Source organism: Phlebotomus papatasi, chromosome 2 (assembly GCF_024763615.1).
Source record: "Phlebotomus papatasi isolate M1 chromosome 2, Ppap_2.1, whole genome shotgun sequence".
Lineage (NCBI taxonomy): Eukaryota > Metazoa > Arthropoda > Insecta > Diptera > Psychodidae > Phlebotomus > Phlebotomus papatasi.
Window position 1 is genome coordinate 18,912,598 of NC_077223.1, and position 21,521 is coordinate 18,934,118.

Below are 21,521 nucleotides of genomic sequence, written 5' to 3' on the forward strand. Positions count from 1 at the left end.
GTTGGCAATGTTGACATTGCATGTGACATCATGCTGTCAGTTTTCTAGCAGTTTTTTTTTTACCATGGCCAGGAGGAATTTCTGGGAACCAGAAGAAGACTGTAATTTTTCCCAGTTTCCTCTAGGAATTTCATTAAAAACTTAAATTCCAATGCAAGGTAAGATACTATAGAGATATATTTATCAGTTTTCAAGGAAATTCAATGGAATCAATCGATATTCCAGGAACTTTTGAAATTGTGGGCACTCTTGGAACGTTTCTCTCATTTGGTGATCTCATCTGGCGTCTAATTCAATTCGCTAGTGAAATAATCTACCACCGAGATAAATATGACAATATTCGACAAATAGCTGAACTCACATTCAGCGGATGTTCCTGGACAGTTGCTGTCTTGGTCATCCAAATATTCACTCGTATTTACACAGAAAATTTCGCTGATCTCTGCGATCTTGCCTGGAAGTGTTTTCTCTTTGGACCCCTGTATTGTCTCGTACAGTGGCACAACAGTAATTCACTATATTCCACGACAATTGGATTGAGAAAATCCCGAGGATTGGACTGTGGAACAAGTTTGGCAAATTCTTTCTTCTACGGCTACCTCAATATCATCCTAGCCAATAAGGGTGATGGGAATAAAGGAATAGTGGAGAGAATACAAGACTTTGAAAGTACTGAACACATTGAGATTCCAGTGAAGAAACTCTTTATACTGCTGCCGAAAAGTCTCTATTCCCATCCATTGTTCAATGATTGCAGCGAAAATATCATCAAAATTCACAATTTGGAATTTATTATTCGAGATCGGGCGGGTACGACGAACAGGCATTACTCAAATACAGTCTACAAACTCCTACCGAAGAAATACTTTGTGGTAGCAGAGGCTGCAACTCCCCTCCTGACCTTCTACGAGACAATTAAACATAATGGAGACTTGAGATGCTTTGCCCCGGAAGTTTTTGACAAATTCTATCATAAATTGCAGAATTTGCTGAATTCTTGTCCAGCCTGCCGGAATTTGGTCGTCTTAGTACCATACAATGGTAAGTTACATCCCGGCTGACACCATCCATTAACATCCTTCCCAGTTGCGAAAGTTTACATGTCCAATTGATCTCAAATAGCTTACAAGGTTTACAATTAACCCATCCAGTCAATGTACCAGATATACTTGAGATAGAATGTTAATATTTTGGGATTAGTTTCCTACAGACTAACCCTTTAACTCTTTCGTCTCCTTTGGGACTCTGGGTACCCATGGAAAAAAGATTTTTTTTAGACTATTTAGAATCGATAAAATTCCGATTCTTGTGGATGATTACAAACTATAAGGATGTCCAAATCTAGGATATTTTTTGCAGGATCCCAATTAACTCCTGAGCTAAGATATTCTTGGTCAAAAATCGTGAATTTTCGATTTTCTGCTTCCTTGCAGATATTGTGACCTTTTTATATTTCTAGACCAGAATAAGGAAAAACCTCTCGGGGCCAATAAGTATGATAACTAACAATTTTTTCATAAATTTTCAAAAAACTTGTTCAAACTTGATGGGAACTCTCGTCCGCATAAATCTAGAGGTCAAATGTAAGGTTATCCCGCCAATGTCCGCCATTTGCTTTTTGACACCAACCTTGTAAGAAAATTCCGAGCGGGAGCGAAATTTTTGTCAATATGGCCGATAATTTTGACATTTGGCAGCGAGGGAGATTGCTTTCGAGGAAGTTTTTCCTATTCTTCCAGATTTTGGTGAATTCTGATTGTCCAGGAAGTGTTTTTTTGGCTCTTGAGAAAGCTTAATGTGTCTGCAATAACATCCTGTTGAGAGAAATGTGTGTTAAAGTGTTATTCTGTGAAATATTTTGAGGAATCTGTTGGCAAGCAGGAGCTGGGTGTCCTTTTTAGCACTTCCTGGACATCCCACAAGATACTGGTCAATAATTCTTCTTGTTTTAGTGATCAACATTGTAAAGGAGTCATTTGACATGCAAAAATAATTCACAAAATTGATATTATTGGCTTTTGGAAAATGGAAGTTTGTCCAAGTTTGTATCCTTTACGTTCTTTAGGGGACTAGAGTTCCCATGAGTTTTCCAATTTCCCAGAGGCGGAGAAAATTCTTTCTCTACAAAAGTATCATATTTGACCAGTAAGACTTACAATAAAGTGAGTTTTACTGAAATTCGTTCGCTGGATATGTTGTGGTCCGGAAAGAGTTAAGGACGATTGGAGCACCGGTGTCCCATAAAGAAAATAATTTTTCCTGACTACCTAAAGTTATTTTTTTCTTAGGTTTTTACGTAATTGCAAAGTAAAAGATTCAAGTAATCTAGGATATTTTTTTTGCAAATCTCCAGCTATTTGCTATGTAGTAAATATTTAAGCTCAAAAATGGCGAATTTTTAAAATCTCAAATTCATAATTGATTTTATTTATTTTTTATACTTCTAATTTTTTTAAGCAAAACCCTTTTGACAATAAAAACTACAATACTCATACGTAATATTTTTCATTAAAGCGAAAAATATTATTCATTGGTATTGTCAGGAAAATTACTTAAATTTTTGGACTATTTTTGTCCCTATCGTTCATAGAAGCACAAAATACACCGAATCAGACTCTGTTGGACTTTCCAAGTTTAGATGTAAGACTTATCATTGATTACGTTTCTCAGTTTAATTTTTATTGTGGATTTTCAGTCCGTAAAAAGTGTCTCGTCGTCAAAGGGTTAATAGATGAATTTTTTGAAAAGAATTTTTTTTAATCTATTATGGGGGCACGGGGAGCCCATGTCAAACACACGTCTTAACAGTCACTGAATTAAAATTCTGTGCATTAATTCATTACAAACTCTATTGCTTTAGATAGAGTACACTCGACTCTTCGTTATCCGGCACTTCGTTATCCGGGTGACAGCTGCCAAACACTGGCGGTTGAAAGATTCAAAATTTTGTTTACATTCTGAGAAAGTATAATTCCAGTGTTAATTGAAGTGTTATTTTAATTTTATCAAAGTTTCTAAATAAAATTGTTGCAAATTTGTGATAAAAAATGAAACGTAAACACACCACGACAAAAATTCTCGACAAAGTTCGAGCTGTCGAATGTCTCCAGGCAGGAGAATCACTTTTTTCTGTTGGAGCTGCCTACAATGTTGGGAGGCAAACACTGCTGGATTGGCTGAAACAATATGAGCAGCTCAAGGAAAGCTCTCTTCATTTAAATAATGCAAATAGAGCTCGTATACAATCATCGACACTGTATCCTAAGACATCAGAAGCTTTATTTGTGTGGTTTGTTTATATGAGAGAAAAAGGTGAAAATAAAAGTTTTTTATAATATTTCTTTAACTCACTGGCAAGGATGGCCCGGAAGATTTTTGTGCAAGTGAAGGATGGCTATCGCATTGGAAGAAGCGGAACAGCATTCGTGCTCTTTCGGTGTCCGGAGAAGCTCTGTCATCAGCAGATCATAATCTCCCTTCTTTTATGGAGAAATATCAACAACTGATAGAAGAAGAGGACCTCTGCTATGAACAAATCTAAAACGCCGACGAAACTGGCTTATGGTACAAAACACTTCCAAAGAAGACACTGGCAGAAAAAATCCAAAAAAGAGCTGCCGGATACAAAGTGAACAAAGAGAGGGTCACAATTCTTGCCTGTGCTAATGTAACAGGTTATCACAAGCTGCCCATTTTTGTTATTGGAAAGTCAGAAAAGCCTAGAGCTCTCAAACATGTGAATAAGTTTGACCTGCCAGTAAAATATGGGCATCAACCATCCGCATGGATGAGCAGATATCTCTTCAAGGAGTGGTTTTTCAATGATTTCGTCCCGCAGGTTTGTCAATATCGACAAATGCTGATTTAACTGACGAATTCTCGCGAAAATAATAAAAATTAAATTGCGAAAATAAATTTCCCCTATAACTAAATGGGAAAAAGCTATTTTAAATGTATAGACACCATAGACACCTTGTAATCGCAGTAAATGTGATTTTTGATCTTACCTGATAGAGGGTTAATTAACCTGATTCTAAAGTTATTCTAAACTGATTTTATATGTACTTACCTGAGAAACGGGTGTGATGCATGCACTTCATATTGCATATAACAGTTCACAGGATGTAATGATAATGTAATGGACATGTATACATTGGCAACCGGGTTGTCCCGCTCCTGCACAGCTTTATGATTCCTTTTTAATTTATTTTTCAGACAGAACTTCCTCCGGAGAGTTCACCGATGTGGCCCAGCTTCTCACTGATGCTGTTGAACAGCAGCTATCTCCTAAAGTAGTCCAGAAGTAGCATGACAAATTCTACAAAGCATTTATTTTTAGAAAATAAAATTTGTCGTTTTTTAATTTGATCTTTTGAATATTTAACCGCCACTGACCTTGGTCCATTGACTTTCTAGCAGTTTTTTTCTGTCGATGCTGTGAGTTTTGTCAAGTGCTGTCAGTAGTGTCAGAGCAATTTTTGATCTCCTGGGCGAGAAAAAGGGCAAAAATGCTTGGGAAAAGCCCCAAAAATCATCAATAGAAGTGCTCTGTGGTGTATATTGTGGAGATTGTGTATCTATGGACAGGTGTACTTGTGCAAATGTGACCAATCCCTGTGAATTTTCCGTGTACGTGGTTTTTCCGTGATTGTCATGGCGAGATCACGGCATTGATTGTATTTGAGTGAAAGTGCCAAAAAATCACCTTTAGCCCATCATCTAGCACCTGCTGCCCACTGATTCATCTCACCAGAGACTCTGTGGACACTTTGGCACAATGCACAGTCTCTAGTGGGCAAGGTTTTCTGTGTTTTTTTTTCAATTGTGTGGACGCACCAACACCCACGTCAATTTTACTGGCAGGAAGGTCTCTTGGCGGAAGAGATAGTGTGTGATTTTCCCCACAGCACCATACGTCAATTTATCAGTGCTGATGGCCGTGCCTCCGCCACCAGCCCCACCCGCTCCGCCGCCACAGCCCGTGGCTAAAATTGGTGGCGGATCATCGGGTGGAGGAGATGCCCGGAGTGCCCTGCTGCAGTCCATTCAGAAGGGCACGAAACTCAAGAAGACTGTAACGGTGGATAAGAGTGGCCCTGCCCTAGCGGGACGTGTCACAGATGGGGGCACCCCAACAAGAAGCCAAGGAAGACGACCAGATGGTGTGGATGGGACGTCGAGAGGAGGAGAAGCGCCCAAACTGGCAGGAATCTTCGAGGGGTTGTCGTCAATGCCAAAGCTTAAACCCGTTGGACAGAGAGGTAAGTCATACAACAGCAATTCCAGGGATTCCATTCTCTGTCCCCAGAACACAAAGAAAATCTCTTTCCTGCCATTGTTCCAGGAACAAAGGCTGATCTCTAAGGTTACTACTGATCCTTTTGCAAACCCCGCAATCCCAACATCTGTTTTATTTGCTTTCCCCATTGAGATTGAGGGTGAGAATTGACCCATTTGTTGTCCATGTGCTTCTTCATTTTTACTCGTCTCAAGGAGATCACAAATCTCCGTGGCGCGCATTAGTCATCAATGACTGTGTGAGGCACTTTGGAATGATGTCATAAAAGCCACTCAAATACTTCCACTGTCAATTTTCTCATCAGCAGCACCGACAGATTTGTAGATTGTCGATGCATGGGGGCACTCTTGCAATATTTTAAGATGCCTCGGTGGAGGATTATCTTGAGTTAAATTTGGAATTATTCTAAGGATTTCTTTTTCTTCCAAGGAGGGATATCATTTAGCAAACAAGTAACCTGTGCCAGTTGTAAATCTTAGAAACCTGGGTGCCTTGAGAGAACAATGTCTTTGTCAAAATTGGATCACTTTGAAAAGAATTTCTATTAAATCATTTAAAAAAGAAATTTTTGTTCTGACTGCAAAAATGTTCTTGAAAACATTCTATAAAAAAATATTCTCTTCAAAATCAAACAAAAAAGGTATTGGCATTTTTTCAAAATATATTAAAATTCTAAATTAATATTTTTGTGATGTGTTAGGCTCACGGTAAAAACTTTTGGACACTGACCAAAATATTGGAACAAGTTTTCCTAAGAACAAATTTTTTTGGAATCAATTTGTACTTAGAGAAGATATTTGTTTGTTCCAAAGCGTTTTCTTTACACTTTTGTTACGAAATATATATACAATTTTGTTTGGGTGGAATCACCACTTCTCGCCACGTGTATTGAAATCGCTATTTTTCACGATTTACGAAATAAATTAGCCGCAAAGTTACTTCTATTTTTATTTCTGCTACGTATAGAGTCGAAAAACACTAATTTTTTGCTTTGAATTTAAATGTTTGAGCATTTTTTAGTAGAGGAATATTTTAAGCAAGTGCATCGAATCCAATATTTCTTACCAAGTACAGTAAGTGTCATGAAACTTTTATCGAACAAAATTTAATTTTTGAATAAATAATTTGCCTATTGAACATTTAATTACATTCGACGAATACATAAAATTTGTATTTAATTAGTTAATATTTCATTTTATATTATTTTTATATAAAAATGAGCCATGGCGGAAAGTGGTAATATTCTAAAATAGATTCACCACCTGTCGCCATCGCTTTTCAATAGGCGACGCTAACTTCACTTCATACATTCTCAGTTGTCAAATCTGCTTTCTTTACTTTCTGAAATAGTCTAATAATTCGATTTCTCAAATAAAAATGAAGAAAAATCATTTAATAATAATAAGGTGAAACATGAGGAAAAAGAAATGCTGAATGTATTCTTTGCATAATATTGCTCAAAATAATCGAGTTTGAGCCTTTCCAAGTGGATGGCCAGAAGTGATTACAGAACTGGCGAAAAGTGGTAAAAAGTGGCGACGAAGTGGTTATTTTTGCATTGTTAATAAAAATCAGGTTTTTAGGTACTCCCGCGTTAAATTGAAGGACAATTGTTTTTACGAATCTAGAGCCAATATATCTAAGTAGCTTTGTCTCAAATTTGAGTTATCTGATAATAAGGGGCCAAAAGTTATAATACAATTAATTTCACTTTTTCCTAAAAGTGGCGATTAGTGGTTTTAGTTTTTTTTTTACAGATTTATTTAAATTGATTTATGACCAATACACAATAACTTGTGTTTGTAAACATGTTTTCAAAATTTCTCTGGAGAATGAGCGAAATGATTAGATCTAGATCTCACTCACTCTCATTGAAATGTCAAAAACATGTTTACTAAACAAAAATTATTGTGCGTTGAGCATTATAACCAATTAAACACAATAAAACCGTAAAACATTTTAGAGTATTGTGTTAAAATACAGTAGACTCTCTCTCAATCGGGAATATGGGGCGAAATGTCATCCGGTTTAGCGATAGAATTGGGCGTCAAAGCCTTTGTAAATTCCACAAAAAGCGCTCAATTATAAAGAATCACAATAAAATAGGAAGAACTACAGCGAATTTGAGCGAATTAGCTTCATAATTAAGCGTGAAAATTGTCAACAAAATTTGACGCCCGATTGAAAAAGAGCCGATTGAGTGAGAGTCTACTGTAATATTGCTATTTCTTTATTTGCGGAAATGCCAATTTGAAAAATTTCGATCAATTCCAGTTTAATAAGTACTCCAAGATCAAGAAAAGTCGTCATATAAGTGCAACAATATCTTGTAAAATACATGTAATTTATAAATTCCAAGCTCAGAATAAAAATCAAGCATATTCTATATTGCATAAGCATGGGATACTTTTTATTTTTATAATAAACCTTAAAAGTATTATTCGATTTTTGCTATAAGGCGTCAATAAAACTCGCACGCAATTAATATGAAATGATTGAGATATTGCGTAAAACGGTCTTCGCTGTGTTAGCCGCTTAAGTGTTCAAACCTCGCAATACTTCAGAATTAAACGCCCTAACCTTTAATGTAGTTAAACTCGCACTCGCACTGGTCAAATATAAAACGATTGAAATTTCGCTGTTACAAATGATGTACAAAACAGTTCAAAACAAGAAACAACTCAATCATAAAATGGTTAATATTGCGCTTAAAATCACGCACAGTTCAATCGTAAAACGGTAAAAGCACTTAAAAATACGCACATCGCAATCATAAAGCGATTAGGATTGCGCTGAAAAACGCGCATTTTTAACGGTTTTATAACTGAACTGTGCGTGTTTTTAAGCGCAATCTCAACCGTTTTATGATTGAGCTGTGCGTTATTTTAAACGCAATCTTAAGTGTTTTATGATTAAGCTGTGCGTGTTTTTAAGCGCAATGTCAACCGTTTTATAATTGAGCTGTGCGTGATTTTAAGCGCAATCTTAACCGTTTTATCCTTAATCTATGAGTGTTTTTAGGACAATTTTAACCATTTTATGATTTTACTGTGCGTGCTTTCAGCGCAGTCCTAACCGTTTTGTACTTCATCTCTGCGTATTTTGACCACAATTTTAACGAAATTAATTTAATTTTAATGACATAACATGCTGAATTTGATCAAAAATATGAGTATTAGTCAATTTATATAGCTAGATATTAGTGGACTATACAATAGATGGTCTACTTTCATATATCACTACATATATTACATACTTTATCCTGAAAATAAGCGTATTTTCGCGCCCGAAAAAATTTAGGGAAATGGCATTATACACCTAGAGATGATTGCGTTTGATTAAGTCTAAAAGAGGTGTATTTATAAAAAGGACTTTTTGGTTTTTATCCGGAGTTCTTCAAGAAATTGTCAGAATATTCAAAAATTTTACCTCAATTAAAGAAATTTAAGTTTTTTTTTTTTTAAATGAGCATAAAGTGTTTTTCAGTTTCGCGCTTCACAAAATAGTATATATATATGTTAATGTGTAAGTCAACAATGGTTTCACAAAATGATATCCAATATAAGGCAAACATGCATAATTGTATGAGTATAATAGCATAATCCCGTGAGGTGCGTAACTATTGGATCTAATGAAATTATTATTTGTTTTCGTCAGACCACTTTATTACTGTTTTAAGTTCATATCCTCTTCCGATAACATAAATTGTTCTCTGATTATCATATCGTTTTTCTATGTTTCTGTAAACTTCGCCAAAGCTTAATCAATTAAAAAAAAAATGTTTTTAAAAAATCCTAGAAATCAAGTCGGATAAATATTTAAGTAATACCCGAAAATTTGAAGGGTTGTATCCGTGACCCGCCCGACCCGCAGAAAATAAAATAAAACCCGCCCGGCCCGCAAAAAATCATGCGGGTACCCACGGGTCGGGTCGGGTCGGGTATGCAGGGCAGGGCTCTACTTCGAACGATGTTTCAAAGTCAAAGATTGAAGAGCATTTAAAGGCATATCTCTGAACCAATTACATTGAAGCTTGAATTACTTGGACAGATCTATGAATCCCTAATTCGTGTGATCCTATTTCAAGTTGATCTTTATTAGTTCCGAACCGATAATATTTTTGGTCCAAAATTCAATTTTATTTCATCGGTTTAAATCGATTTTAAAGAACTTTATTTTCTAATAAAAAAAATATAGGATCACTTTTTTGTAACCCTTTTCTAAGTTATCAGTTGAGATATTGACCTTGGAATATTCTAAGCATTTTTCAATGTCACATTCTCAAAAAATATGTGTTAAATCGCTTGAAATACCACGGAAATTCGTTACGGAAATGATCTTGCATTCGCAGGAGGTACTCAGGTGAGCCCCGTTTCACCAGCGAGGGATGTTGTGGACGCCGATGCGAGCCGGAATGACAGGGTAAATGACAATGTAGCTCTGGATTTTAATTCTGAGCTTACGAAGCATTTAACCCTGAAAAAGCAGAAGCAGCAGCAGCAGCAACAGAAGAGCGTCACCGAAGCCAACCTGAAGATTAACCGGGGTCCTCCGCCGAATCCACCAATGAAGACTAGCACAATTGTAAGGGATTCATTTGGGAGGAATAAGGATTAAATAATTGCTTTATTTTTGATGTTTCAGACACCTCCGGACAGTGACTCCACCAGAGGAGCTTCATCTCACTCTCCGGAATCAAAGAGATTCCAAAATGTATCAAGGTGAGTTTTTATCCCATTTTTTCTGGCGGTTTGTTTTTTCTTTTGGAGTTTTTGATTGTTTTCTCAAAAGAATACAAAGTTCTATCGACTGAACCATTGAGATTGCTTAATTTTTCTGCCAATAGCAACTCCTCAGGAAGTAGTGCTGAGAGTTCGGCAGGACTCCCGGGTAGTGTTGTTGCCAATAAATCCTCCTTGTTCAATACAATGGCCAATCAGCCGATGCAGATTCATAAACCAAATCATGGAAAGCCGAATTTGGCACCAAAGCCACCTGGAGCACCACCTGGGAGTGCTCAAAATTCCGGAAAAACATCCGTTGCTAGACATCACAGTATGAAGTCACCCAGGTATTGGAAAAATTTCCTAATCTCTCTTCTTTGTATAATGTTTTGTTTGTATATTGTCACCTTTTCCAAGTAGAAAGGTGTTTTTTTATTTATGAGAAACGTGGTGTGGCAATTTTATGTGCTCGAGAAGAATAAAATTCAAGAGTTCATAAGTTGAGATATGATTGGAAAAATTAATAGATAAAAATAATCTTTTATGCTGCTTCGTCTTAACCGGGATGGAACGTACTATTTTTTCGAGTGCACTCGAGACACGTGAGATTTTTAGAATGGAAATACTAAGTGTTTTACCTTCATTAGTCCACTCACAAAACACTATTGAAAAAAAAAATAATAGAAACTCTATATTGAAGGATCTTTTTTTCACCTTTCGAGATCACTTAGAACACAGTTCAAGACATTTAATCTATGTGGTGATTTTTTTTGTGATTTTCGGAAAAAAAATGCTAATTTTTCTTGTGTTTGGTAACTGTTTAGATCACCTCCGGTGACACCATCAAATCTGGGAGGTCCTGTCTTTCCCACTGGAAGTCATTTTGGGACACTTCGAGGGACTCAGAACCTTTTTCAGTCACAAGAATCTATTCATGTCAACGGAAGGCCTTCAGGTGAGTCTCTAAAAAATTGTTCTTTATTTCTTAAAAATGCTTAAGAATTTTTAAGAGTTTTCTAAGATTTTCGAATTAAAAAAAAACTGGAACCAAACAATTTGATTATTTTGCAGAAAATATGAACAATGATATGCCAGATGTTTTTTAAAGAAGAAAATCTAGAAAAAAAAAGAAAATCACGAGTAGAGAAAGTTTTTAGGCTTCGCTCATACTCTGGCTTCGAACATTTCACATTTTTTCCATATTCCTTTAATGAATTTGACCTGAAGACTAAATATTATTGCTAGGCTGCGACTTTTTGGTCAGTAAAAAATCAAATACGGGCAGTAAAAAATAAAATACGGTCAGTAAAAAATGAAATATGGTCAGTAAAAAATAAAATTTGGTCAGTAAAAAATTAAAATTTTGGTCAGTATAAAATAAAATTTGGTCAGTAAAAAATCAAATTCGGTCGGAGAAAAGTCAAATGGTCGATAAAAAGTCAAATTTGGTCAGTGAAAAATCAAAATTGATCATTAAAAAATTAAATTTGATCGGTAAAATATAAAAAAAAAGTCAGTAAAAAATAAAGAACCTGGTCAGTAAAAAATCAAATTTTCTGTGCTTCGGGAAGTTATCTGTATCGCCTGTTGAGGCAAAAGGAAATTTTCTGTGTTTTGGAAAGTTATCAGTAGCACCTGTTTAATTTTTGTACAAAATTTAGGAAAGACGAGATATGAAATACGAAATGGTAAATATAGGAAATGTATTAAAATACGAAGTTTCCGCAATACGAAATGTGCAATACTTTTTATCCGGATATGCGAAGTTTTAACTTTTATTGATTTCCTTTTACAGTAGAGTCTCGCTATAGTCCATATTTGGTTTCAAATTTGACACTTGGGTCGCACTATAGTCCATGTAATTTTTTAAAATTATCAACGACTTTTAGTATTGAAATTGCTCGACGGCTTCCACTTTCTTTGCGATTGTGGTACTTGTCCTTGCTCTCTTCAATCTGGATCACAATTATCACAACTACTTAATAAAGTTTGCCAAAAATATTAAAATAATTATGCATGTCGCATACTAAAAAACATAACCTAACTTAAAATCAGTGTTTTGAAATCAACGGTCGATAAATTGTGGACTATAGAGCGATGGCCTATAGCGAGACTCTACTGTAGTTTTTTATTGACTAAATTATTATTCACTGATCATATTTAATTTTCCACTGATTAAATTTCGCATTTTACTGATTTAAAAAAAATGTACTAACCAAATTTGACTTTTTACCGACTAAATTTGACTTTTCTCCGACCGAGTTTGATTTTGGGTTTGTGGTTTCGTCTCGATGAGCACTTTCAGATGGAAGTTCAAAAAGGCACCACTGGTGGCGCTGCGATAGCGTCAAAATTCATCAAAATTCAAACTCATTTTTCTCAAAAACGACATTGTGCAAGTTAATCAAATTTTAGATTGTTGTAGTCTAGTCTAGGACGTTTCCAAAATGGGTCGTGGGTTCGCTGTGGTTTCAATAGAACAGGAGATATGAGAGGTCAAAGTTTACGAAATTAAAAAAAAAAATCATATCTACCATTCTTTTTGACCGATTTTGATGAGTGAGGGCTTAAACGAAAGATCTCACCAAATGCTACAACTTCCTAGAAGATTTAAACTTCGTGGAACCAAGACCAGGGGCGCCACAGTCGAAAACAAATTTCAATATCACAACCTCAATTATCTCGACACGTGCTTAACCGATTTTGATGATTACTTCGACATAATTGTAGAGGACATTTGTGTCTACATTTCGTCCATACATTATTTTCCGCTCAGACTACGCTATCACTCCGATTTTGTCGTTTAAGTGTGAAAAAAATTGATTTTTCCAAAATAAGGCTTTGAAACCTACTCAGATGCCAATTTGACTACTTCTTCTCGACCAAGACACTTAAAATAGGGTTTTAAATGGAAAGTCTCACAAAATACAACAATTCTTTGATATAGTTGAAATTCATGAAAGGAGCACTTGGGGCGCTCTGGTCGAAAAAACGAGTTCAGAAACAAACAATGTCGATTATCTCGGCTTCTGAGTAATCGATGAGATCATGTTCTACTGCAAAATTATAGAGATGGAGAACATTATGGTATACATTTCACCCATATATTACTGTTCTGTCAGTTCATCCAAATCCTTGATATTTTGGTTTAAATACAAAATTTGTATAATTTCACGAATTTGATTCAAAATAACTGAATGGCGTACCCCAACTTCAGCTCTAAATCGAATTTGCATGCACTCCGAGTTAGCTCACGTTAAGAATCTCACTTACATAAGCCGGTTAGGATTATCTGTCCTTTTTTTCTGAAGAGAATTACATAAATTTGCTCCTTGACTCTTCTAGAATGTTACTGTTTAGTGAAAATACTTTAAATATAATTTGAAAACTTCTTAAATACAAGAAAAATACGCGAGCGTAAAATGCTGCAATTGGAAACAAATTAATCCAAATGGAGACAAGGGAAAGTTTCTAATTGGAGACAAACAGTGTAAGTGAAACCGCGACGAAAGGCTTCCAAAACCTTGTTGAGTTGCTCTTGAGTGCAGGATTTGTTCTTATTCCTGATCTTTTCTCCTTTCCCAACAAAAACAATAAAAAAATCTCTCCAAAAAAAATCATATTTCCGGGGTTCCCTATTGAAGCATTTGCAGACACTTCAGAAAAACCCTTTTTGTTCACGAAATAGGTAATTATTTCATTAGAAAACTTCACGTTCCGTTAACAATGAAGATTAGCACTGAATTCAACTAAAATTATCCAGAAATTTGACACAAATGTTAAACAAAACGAATAAACAACCGTGGGGGAAATTGCCGTTCAGCCTCAGTGGAAATTTTCGGAGGGAAGCTCCGATATGATCTTAGGGTTGAAGACTCCACAGATTGTGTTGCCGCGTCCGGACGGAGCTTCCCTCCGAAAATTTCCACCGAATAAACAACAGCCACCTCATTGTGTTTTTCATTGGAAAACATGGTCGATCGATGAAAAATTCTATGGTGAAAAGGTACACTTTTAATTTTTCTGAGAAATTAACAATTTAAAATTCGTGAATATGAATGGATTTTCGCTTTGTTTGAAGCAAAATTAACTAAATAATGAAACAGTGGTATAGAAAATATGTAAATATAATAATTTAGTACTGTATTTATCATGAAAACAACGACGTTTCCATTTAGAGTAGCGAAAAAATTCCATTTAGAGCAGGTTTTGAATTAGCTTAATTTACCCTACTTAGCAAAAAATATCCTAGGTTTGGACATCCTTATTATTTGTAATCTTCCACATGAATCGGATTTTTATCGGTTTTAAAGGTTTTAAATTATTTTAAAAAAATGTCCCAGAGTATTTATATTTTCCTTTTGGTGCTCAGAGTCTCAAAGGATGCGAAAGAGTTGAGGTTTTTTATTTTTTTCTTCAGGGCGTCCAACTGTGGCTCCACCACCTCGACCGCCGGCCAGTCGTCCTCCTCCGCCTCCAATTCGCAGTGTATCCAATACAAATCTCTCCAATCTTCCTCCAAATTCCCTTTCGACGCCAATCTCTGATCCCCAGGCCAATTCCTCATCCCTCAACAATGTGTCTGCATTGAAGGAGCAACTGAAGAATCAGATTCCAACGCAATCGGGCACAGTGACGACGAGACCCAGCGAGACAAAGGTGGTTTGTGCCGTCAATGGAAATGTTGCACCTCCATTGCCGCCTCATAGAACGTGTCCAGCGCCTCCGCCTCCCGTCACGCGACAAGTCAATGTAATTTGTATGCCTATGTGTTGTTGTGTCCACTTATTTTGTGCTTTTGCTTCTAATCTTGTAGCATTTGGCACCTGAAACACTTATCATTCCACCTTATCACTTATCATGGCTTTTTTTGTTACTCTGGAAGGTTTTTTTTTTTTGGGGAGATTTGATTTACTCAAAAAAACTTGTCCAGGAAAGGTGTATTTTGGAGTAGTTTAGGAATTTACAACACTGCTTAAAAAAAACTACTTTTAGAAATTGTTTTTGAAGAAGATAAATTAACAGAGTTTTGATTTTTGATTCGTTTCTCAGAACGCCAGTAATGTTCCTCCAGTTCCGCCCCAGAGGCATTCTTCCATAAGGAATTCAGCAGGAACGACGAGTATGAGTGGAAACTACCAAGGAGAGAGTGTAGTTCAGGAGAGCATAGGCAATGGGAGACTTGTGATTGATCTAGAGGCGAGATTTGCCATGAGATTTCACAATGTCACGGAATTTCCAAAGCCACCACCATTCGTAAATAGTCCCAAAATGTATGCGAGCTCCCATTCAAACAGGACATCTAATGGTATGTAAAAGTACTGATATACTTGACTTATGTTCTCTGTAACCCTCGAAGTGTCTAATTTTTGTTTTCTTGGCGGTTAAAATCTGAAGGAGAACATGTTTATTGAGCGCGTAGTTGCATGATTGAAAGGAGCATGATGGATAAGAAGTGAATTTTATTTTCTCTTAAGTTTTTTTATTTACGTGGTAACTCGAGGGGCATTTATATTATTGCAATTTTGCATTAAAAGGGGCGTTTAATTGAGCCATTTTTGCAGTACTTTTGGATATTTTTTGAAAAAATATCTAGATTTAAAGTTAAAAAAATAAAGACTATTTCACAAATCATTAATTAAGAGCCTCAACGGAGAAAGCACTTGCTTTGTAATGCAGAGGTCTCGGGTTCGATTCTCAAATCAAACGCGCGTCCAGTGAAAACTACAAACTCAGTGTAGGAAATAATAAAAACTGAAAAAATTCTTTTATTTGAAGAATAAAACTTCGAAAAAACAATAAATAAAAATAGCTTATAAGAAAACAAGTTAATTTTTCAAAAATCCATTAATAAGAATGGTAGTGATTATGAAAGAATCCAAAAACGAAAACCAAAATTCCCAACACCAAATTCCGAAGGTCGAAAATCTCGAAAGTGAAAATCCTGATAGGGCCGAAATTATACGGCGAATAATGATGAAATAATTTACCAAAACATAAAATTTCCCTTTGTCTCTAATAAGTTCAGATGCAATCATGGGAGAAGCTATGACACTAGAATTCGGGATTTTGGTTTTTTTGAGATTTTGGCCCATTTGGGATTTTTTTTCCGGCTTCTGACCCATTTGGTATTCAGGCTTTTCAGGATTTCGACCCATTCGGGATTTTGACACTCGGGATTTTGGTTTTTCAGAATTTTGGTCCAATTGGAATTTAGGTGTTCAGGATTTTGCTACTCAGGATCTTGGCTTTAGAACTTTGGCTTTTCGGGATTTTTACCCATTCGAGATTTCGACCCATCTGGGATTTTGGCTGACGGAATCTTGACTTCAGAATCTTGGCTTCACGATTTCAACTTTTCGAGATTTTGACCTATTCGGGATTTTGGCTATTCGAAATTTTAAGCAATTTGGAATTTTAACCCATTCGGAATGTCGACCCATTCAATCCATTCAAAATTTCGACCCATTCGGAATTTTTACACCCGGGATTTTGTTTTTTCTCTGGATTTAGGCCAATTCGAAACTTTGGTCCAATTGGAATTTCGGTATTCAGGATTTTTCTGCTCAGGATCTTGGCTTCAGAACTTTGGCTTTTCGGGATTTTTACCCATTCCAGATATCGATCCATTCGGGACTTCGGCCATCCGGGATTTTGGCTGTCGGAATCTTGACTTCAGGATCTTGGCTTCCCGATTTCGACTTTTCGAGATTTTGACCTATTCGGGATTTTGGCCAATTCGAAATTTTAAGAAATTTGAAATTTTGGCCCATTCGGGATTTTGACCCATTCAATCCATTCAAGATTTCGACCCATTCGGGATTTTTACACTCGGGATTTTGTTTTTTTTTCTGGATTTAGGCCAATTCGAAATTTTGGTCCAATTGGAATTTCGGTATTCAGGATTTTGCTGCTCAGGATCTTGGCTTCAGAACTTTGACTTTTCGGGATTTTTACCCATTCGAGATATCGATCCCATCCGGGATTTTCGCTGTCGGAATCTTGACTTCAGGATCTTGGCATCACGATTTCGACTTTTCGAGATTTTGACCTATTCAGGATTTTGAGTATTCGAAATTTTAAGCAATTTGGAATTTTAGCCCATTCGAGATGTCGACCCATTTAATCCATTCAAGATTTCGACCCATTCGGGATCTTGGCTTCAGGATGTGGGCTTTTCGGGCTTTTGACCCATTTGAAACTTCGACTCATTCGGGATTTTAGCGTTCGGGATATTTTAGGCTTTCAGGATTTTGGGTTTTCTGGATTTTGACCTATTCGGGATTTTGGCTATTCGAAATTTTGGATTATTTGGGATTTTGATCCATTCGGGATTTTGATCCATTCGGGATTTCGATCCATTCGGGAACTTGGCTTTAGAACTTTGGCTTTTCGGGATTTATTTTTACCCATTTGAGATTTCGACCCATTCAGGATTTTGACCAATTCGGAATTTTGGCCCAATCGAGATTTTCACCTTTTCAGGATTTGAAATTTGGACCCATTCGGAATTTAGGCCAAATCGAAATTTTGGTCCAATTGGGATTTTGGCTTTCAAGATTTTGCTGCTTGGGATCATGGCTTCAGAATTTTGGCTTGTCGGGATTTTAAGTATTCTGAATTTTCGTCCAATCGCGATTTTAATCCATTTGGGGTTTCGATTCATATGGAATTTTGGGCAAAACAGAGAAAAAGAAGAAGAAGACCGGAACTCGAAAGAATCACACCTAAAAAATAAATAAACGGAATATATTCGAACTTCGAACTTATAATACTCTACGTTAGATTATACATAGATTAATCGAAAACCATTTCGGAAAAGAAAATTTAAGTTATGAAGCTCGTCCTGGTACAACGCCCAACCTTTTATTTTTAAATGTTTAAATCTTGAATCCCTATAGCTCACTAGTGAGAGCATTCTTCTATACAACAAAGGGTCCCCGGTTCAAGCCCAGGTGGAAACAGATTTTTTTCTGTCTCTACTCTGAAATAAGAATTGGGAATAGGTTGTCATTGTCACATACTCTGCCTGACGCTCTAATAAACAAACACTGACGTAAAAGAGATTCGAACCCGGTATATTTGCATCGTAGAGCAAGTGCTTTGCTAATTTACCTATTGCGTGCCTAGTTATTCACCTAGATAGCTGAAATTACTACAGAATACTCAAAAAAAGTCTAGAAATCGATTCAAATGCCTTCGTCACACCTTTTAGCTTGATATACTTTCAGGAAGTCAAAATCGCGTCTCTTTCTTTCTCAAAAGATTTGCGTAAGTCTATCCCTTTCTTTCAGTTTCAAAAATGTAGTGTGACGTTTAAAAGAAGAAGAAGAAGAGTGCGAAAGAGTAAGATAGACAAATGCAAACCTTTTAAAAAAGAAAAGGATGTGAATTTTGACTTTATGAAATCATCCTGATCTAAAAGGTGTACCGGAACCATAATGGTTAGCTTTTTTTTTTAATAAATTGAAGAAGAAGGCAATATACGGAGTAGGTGTTGAATGCCAGAATCTTTGTCGTTAAATAAAGCACATCGCAAGACATAAAATAGCTGCCTTATAGAATCACGACTTTGGCAAGTCTTTTAATGCACGTTTAGAAGGCTTATAATGAGAATTAAGTGTTGTTAGTCACGTAGAAGCTCATAAGTGGCTTAAAAGTGAACCACTTTACTTTTAGTAGTCTCAGTGACGGAACCAAGGGCGCTATAAGCAGATTATAAGAATTTTGGTTCTATAACGCCTCATGTCCTAGACACACTTACGAGTTAAGCCGAGAGATGGTTTAACGTAAAACGTAATTATAATCAAAATAATGATTTGACTAAATTCTCAACAGTTTCCACTAATTAAGCCGTTTCCCGGCTTAAGCCGAGAGACCGATTAGTCAGAAACTGATGGAGATGTAATCTGATCATTATTTGGATTAGAATTGCGTTAAACCGTCTCTCGGCTTAAGTCGTAAGTGTGTCTAGGGCATTATTTGGAAAATTCTAGAAGACTTTATAGGAAAAAATTGCTTCTTGGGATTCGAACCCGGCATTATAATGCGGGAACCCTTTACCAACATTTGCGTGACCGATTAAATGTGAAACATTAAATTGCACAATTAAACGCCCCTTTTTGCCATAATTTTTCAGTGTAGATTTATTTCAATTATTTCCTTCCTCTTTAATTTCTATATGCAAATTATCTTAGTATATTTTGTTTTTATTGCTTGAACTGAGAGACCTTCTATGCAATTTCATGTGAATGTTACTATTTTTTTCTTTGGCATTCTAAAAAAAGAAAAAAGAACAATATTACTTTTGGGAAAATTGCAGAGAAATTCTTTTAGTGCAATAAATTAGCTAGTAGAACATGGTTTTATTTCTTTTTTTTTTGTGTAAACGTTTTAAAAAAAGAAAAGCAAATGCCTTTTAGAAGAGAGTAGAGTAGTTTTGAGTCTGTGTGATAATCATTGGAGAGAAACCCACGATCTTTATTATCATTTGCATTCATACGATAATGAAAAACAAAATAGTTGGAGAATCGCGCAAACAACGAGCCCCAAAGCCTCCAAATCAGCAGCAGTGTTCACCAAAGCTCAATGAATACAATTACTTTTCACAAGAAATATCCAATTGCTAGAATTCACTCACGTTTTTTTTTTCCACGATTAATAAATTAGTTTAGTCGGTTCTCTTTGGATAAATGCAATATCACAATGTAAATATGGTTTTTTTTTAGTAGAAAATAAGATGACAAAAAAATCGCTAGAAAACAATTTTTAGGTAAAAGAGAAATAATGTAAAAAAAAGAATTGTACATAAAATTGGGAATTACTTTGGATTGAGGCATTATTTTATTTGTTTTTTTTTTCAATTTTGATTTATTCTTGTGTTTTATTACATTTTCTTAAAATGTTTTTCTAGGATAAATATTTTACCATCGAAAGATGTACTTCCATGGAATGCATTTTCCTAAAAGAAAAAGTAAGAAAGAAAGAAAAAAAATAAAAAGAAAATACCTACCCAAAAACACAAAGAATAGATGCATACTGTAAAGAGAAAGCCTGTTAATAATAGGATTCATCGAAGAGAAAATCCTCAACAATAAAATAATTAATAAATAAATAATTTTAGATTAATTTAAGGGTGTGTAGATAAAAGGAAAAACAAAAAGGGAAATTCCAGAAAATGTTTTTATTTAAATTAATCTTTTAATTCCTCTTTTTTGTATTATTTTGTTTCTTTTCCTTACTTCAGGTTGTACTTAAAAATTTAAAGAGCATTTTTTCTATAATATATATTTTTTAAAAATACTATACTTTTCTTGTGTGTCTGTGGGTGAACCCAAAAAGTGGGAAAATTTAAAATGAAGGAAGGAAGGAGTATAAATTGTATTAATGTTAACCGATGCATAATCAACTGGAGGAATTAATTAGTGAGAGCAGGAAAAAAAAGATAGTTTTTATTTGAATAGTTTTTAACTATACTTATTGTCCTCTATTGTAAACTAATTGTTATATTTTTTAAAATCATATTTCAAAAAGAATGTTGTATTTTTTCGCCAGTTACAATTAGCAATTGTATTTTACATATTTTTATTTTTTTCCTTGGCGACGTTATCGGAAGTTAATAAATTTAAATACTAGTCAAATGAAATGATTAACAATAAAATGATAATCCCAAAATCTTTGTGTTTCTACTTTTATTATTTTCTGTTTTTAGATGTCCTTCGATTAAACTCAAACTTTACCTTGGGATATTGATAGCAAAAACGGTAAGAGAGACAACAATTAAATTTTTTAAGGTATGTTTAACTCTTTCAGGATGGGAGGATTAAATTTTGGGTTAAAAAAAATTTTACACATTAGAGGAAAGTACTAGTTTTCGTTTGGAAAAAACCATTTGGTTTTTTTTTCAAATTAGCAATTCCTAAAATATTTATTGATGCTCATGCCTCTGGCACAACTTTTAACTCGGTATAATTTCATGAAATCAAAATTCGCTTCCCTTTTTTTCTCAAAGGATTTGCATAAGTCAATCCCACTCTTTCGGTCAGAAAATTAAATCGAACTCTCTCTCTCTCTTCTTTTTATGTTTTTGGCTGTCAGACTCAATCAGGTCCATATAGCCATTTCGCTCACTCTTATTTACTTATCTCTCCTTATCATTTTTCTTTTTGCTCCATCACAAATCCTTTTTTGCTCCCTTATCTTTTATCATACTTCCTTCTTGATATTTTTGCGTTCAGTTTGTAGCTTTTAAGGACGGTGAAAAACTGTTTTCCAATTATTCACCGGACGCGCTTCGATCAAGGATCGAACCGAGGGCCTCTGCGTCACAAAGCTAATATACTTTGCCCATTGAGCTACCGAGACCTCTTTAAATCGAACTAAATTCAATTTAATATGACGTTCTAAAGAAGAAGAAGAATCCGAAAGAGTGGGATAGACATGCAAAGCTTTTAAAAAATAAAGTACAGTGGAGTCTCGCTATAGGCCATCGCTAGTCC

General features: G+C 35.4%; 2 protein-coding genes across 10 annotated transcripts; both read left to right on the forward strand.

The window, feature by feature from the left end:
• Positions 1 to 9: 9 nt before the first annotated feature.
• LOC129802940 (stimulator of interferon genes protein homolog) lies at positions 10 to 4,363 on the forward strand. The gene is made up of 3 exons (XM_055849186.1): positions 10 to 158; positions 226 to 1,041; positions 4,216 to 4,363. The coding sequence occupies exons 1-3, from the start codon at positions 152 to 154 to the stop codon at positions 4,305 to 4,307; spliced, it is 915 nt and encodes a 304-aa protein (XP_055705161.1). The 5' UTR covers positions 10 to 151; the 3' UTR covers positions 4,308 to 4,363.
• A 54-nt stretch (positions 4,364 to 4,417) lies between these two features.
• LOC129802931 (WAS/WASL-interacting protein family member 1) lies at positions 4,418 to 20,697 on the forward strand. 9 transcript variants are annotated; one of them, XM_055849170.1, is made up of 10 exons: positions 4,430 to 5,261; positions 9,651 to 9,721; positions 9,788 to 9,883; positions 9,944 to 10,020; positions 10,146 to 10,370; positions 10,569 to 10,625; positions 10,848 to 10,978; positions 14,444 to 14,775; positions 15,076 to 15,331; positions 19,546 to 20,697. In XM_055849170.1, exons 1-10 carry the CDS (start codon positions 4,934 to 4,936, stop codon positions 19,650 to 19,652), a joined length of 1,680 nt encoding a protein of 559 aa, XP_055705145.1. In that variant the 5' UTR covers positions 4,430 to 4,933; the 3' UTR covers positions 19,653 to 20,697. The 9 variants fall into 9 exon arrangements, with proteins under 9 accessions (XP_055705150.1, XP_055705145.1, XP_055705143.1 ...); XM_055849168.1 differs by having other exon boundaries at positions 9,651 to 9,883; XM_055849172.1 differs by having other exon boundaries at positions 9,651 to 9,883; positions 19,937 to 20,697.
• The last annotated feature ends 824 nt before the right edge of the window (positions 20,698 to 21,521 follow it).

Excerpts from the sequence above, each read along its gene's own strand:
- LOC129802931 (XM_055849168.1), top strand. The coding sequence starts at position 4,934 with ATGGCCGTGCCTCCGCCACCAGCCCCACCCGCTCCGCCGCCACAGCCC. Across the intron at positions 10,626-10,847 it reads TTCGAGTGCACTCGAGACAC|ATCACCTCCGGTGACACCAT; the intron begins GTGAGATTTTTA and ends GTAACTGTTTAG. Across the intron at positions 15,332-19,545 it reads TTCAAACAGGACATCTAATG|TTGGAGAATCGCGCAAACAA; the intron begins GTATGTAAAAGT and ends AAAACAAAATAG.
- LOC129802940 (XM_055849186.1), top strand. Across the intron at positions 1,042-4,215 it reads CGTCTTAGTACCATACAATG|ACAGAACTTCCTCCGGAGAG; the intron begins GTAAGTTACATC and ends TTTATTTTTCAG.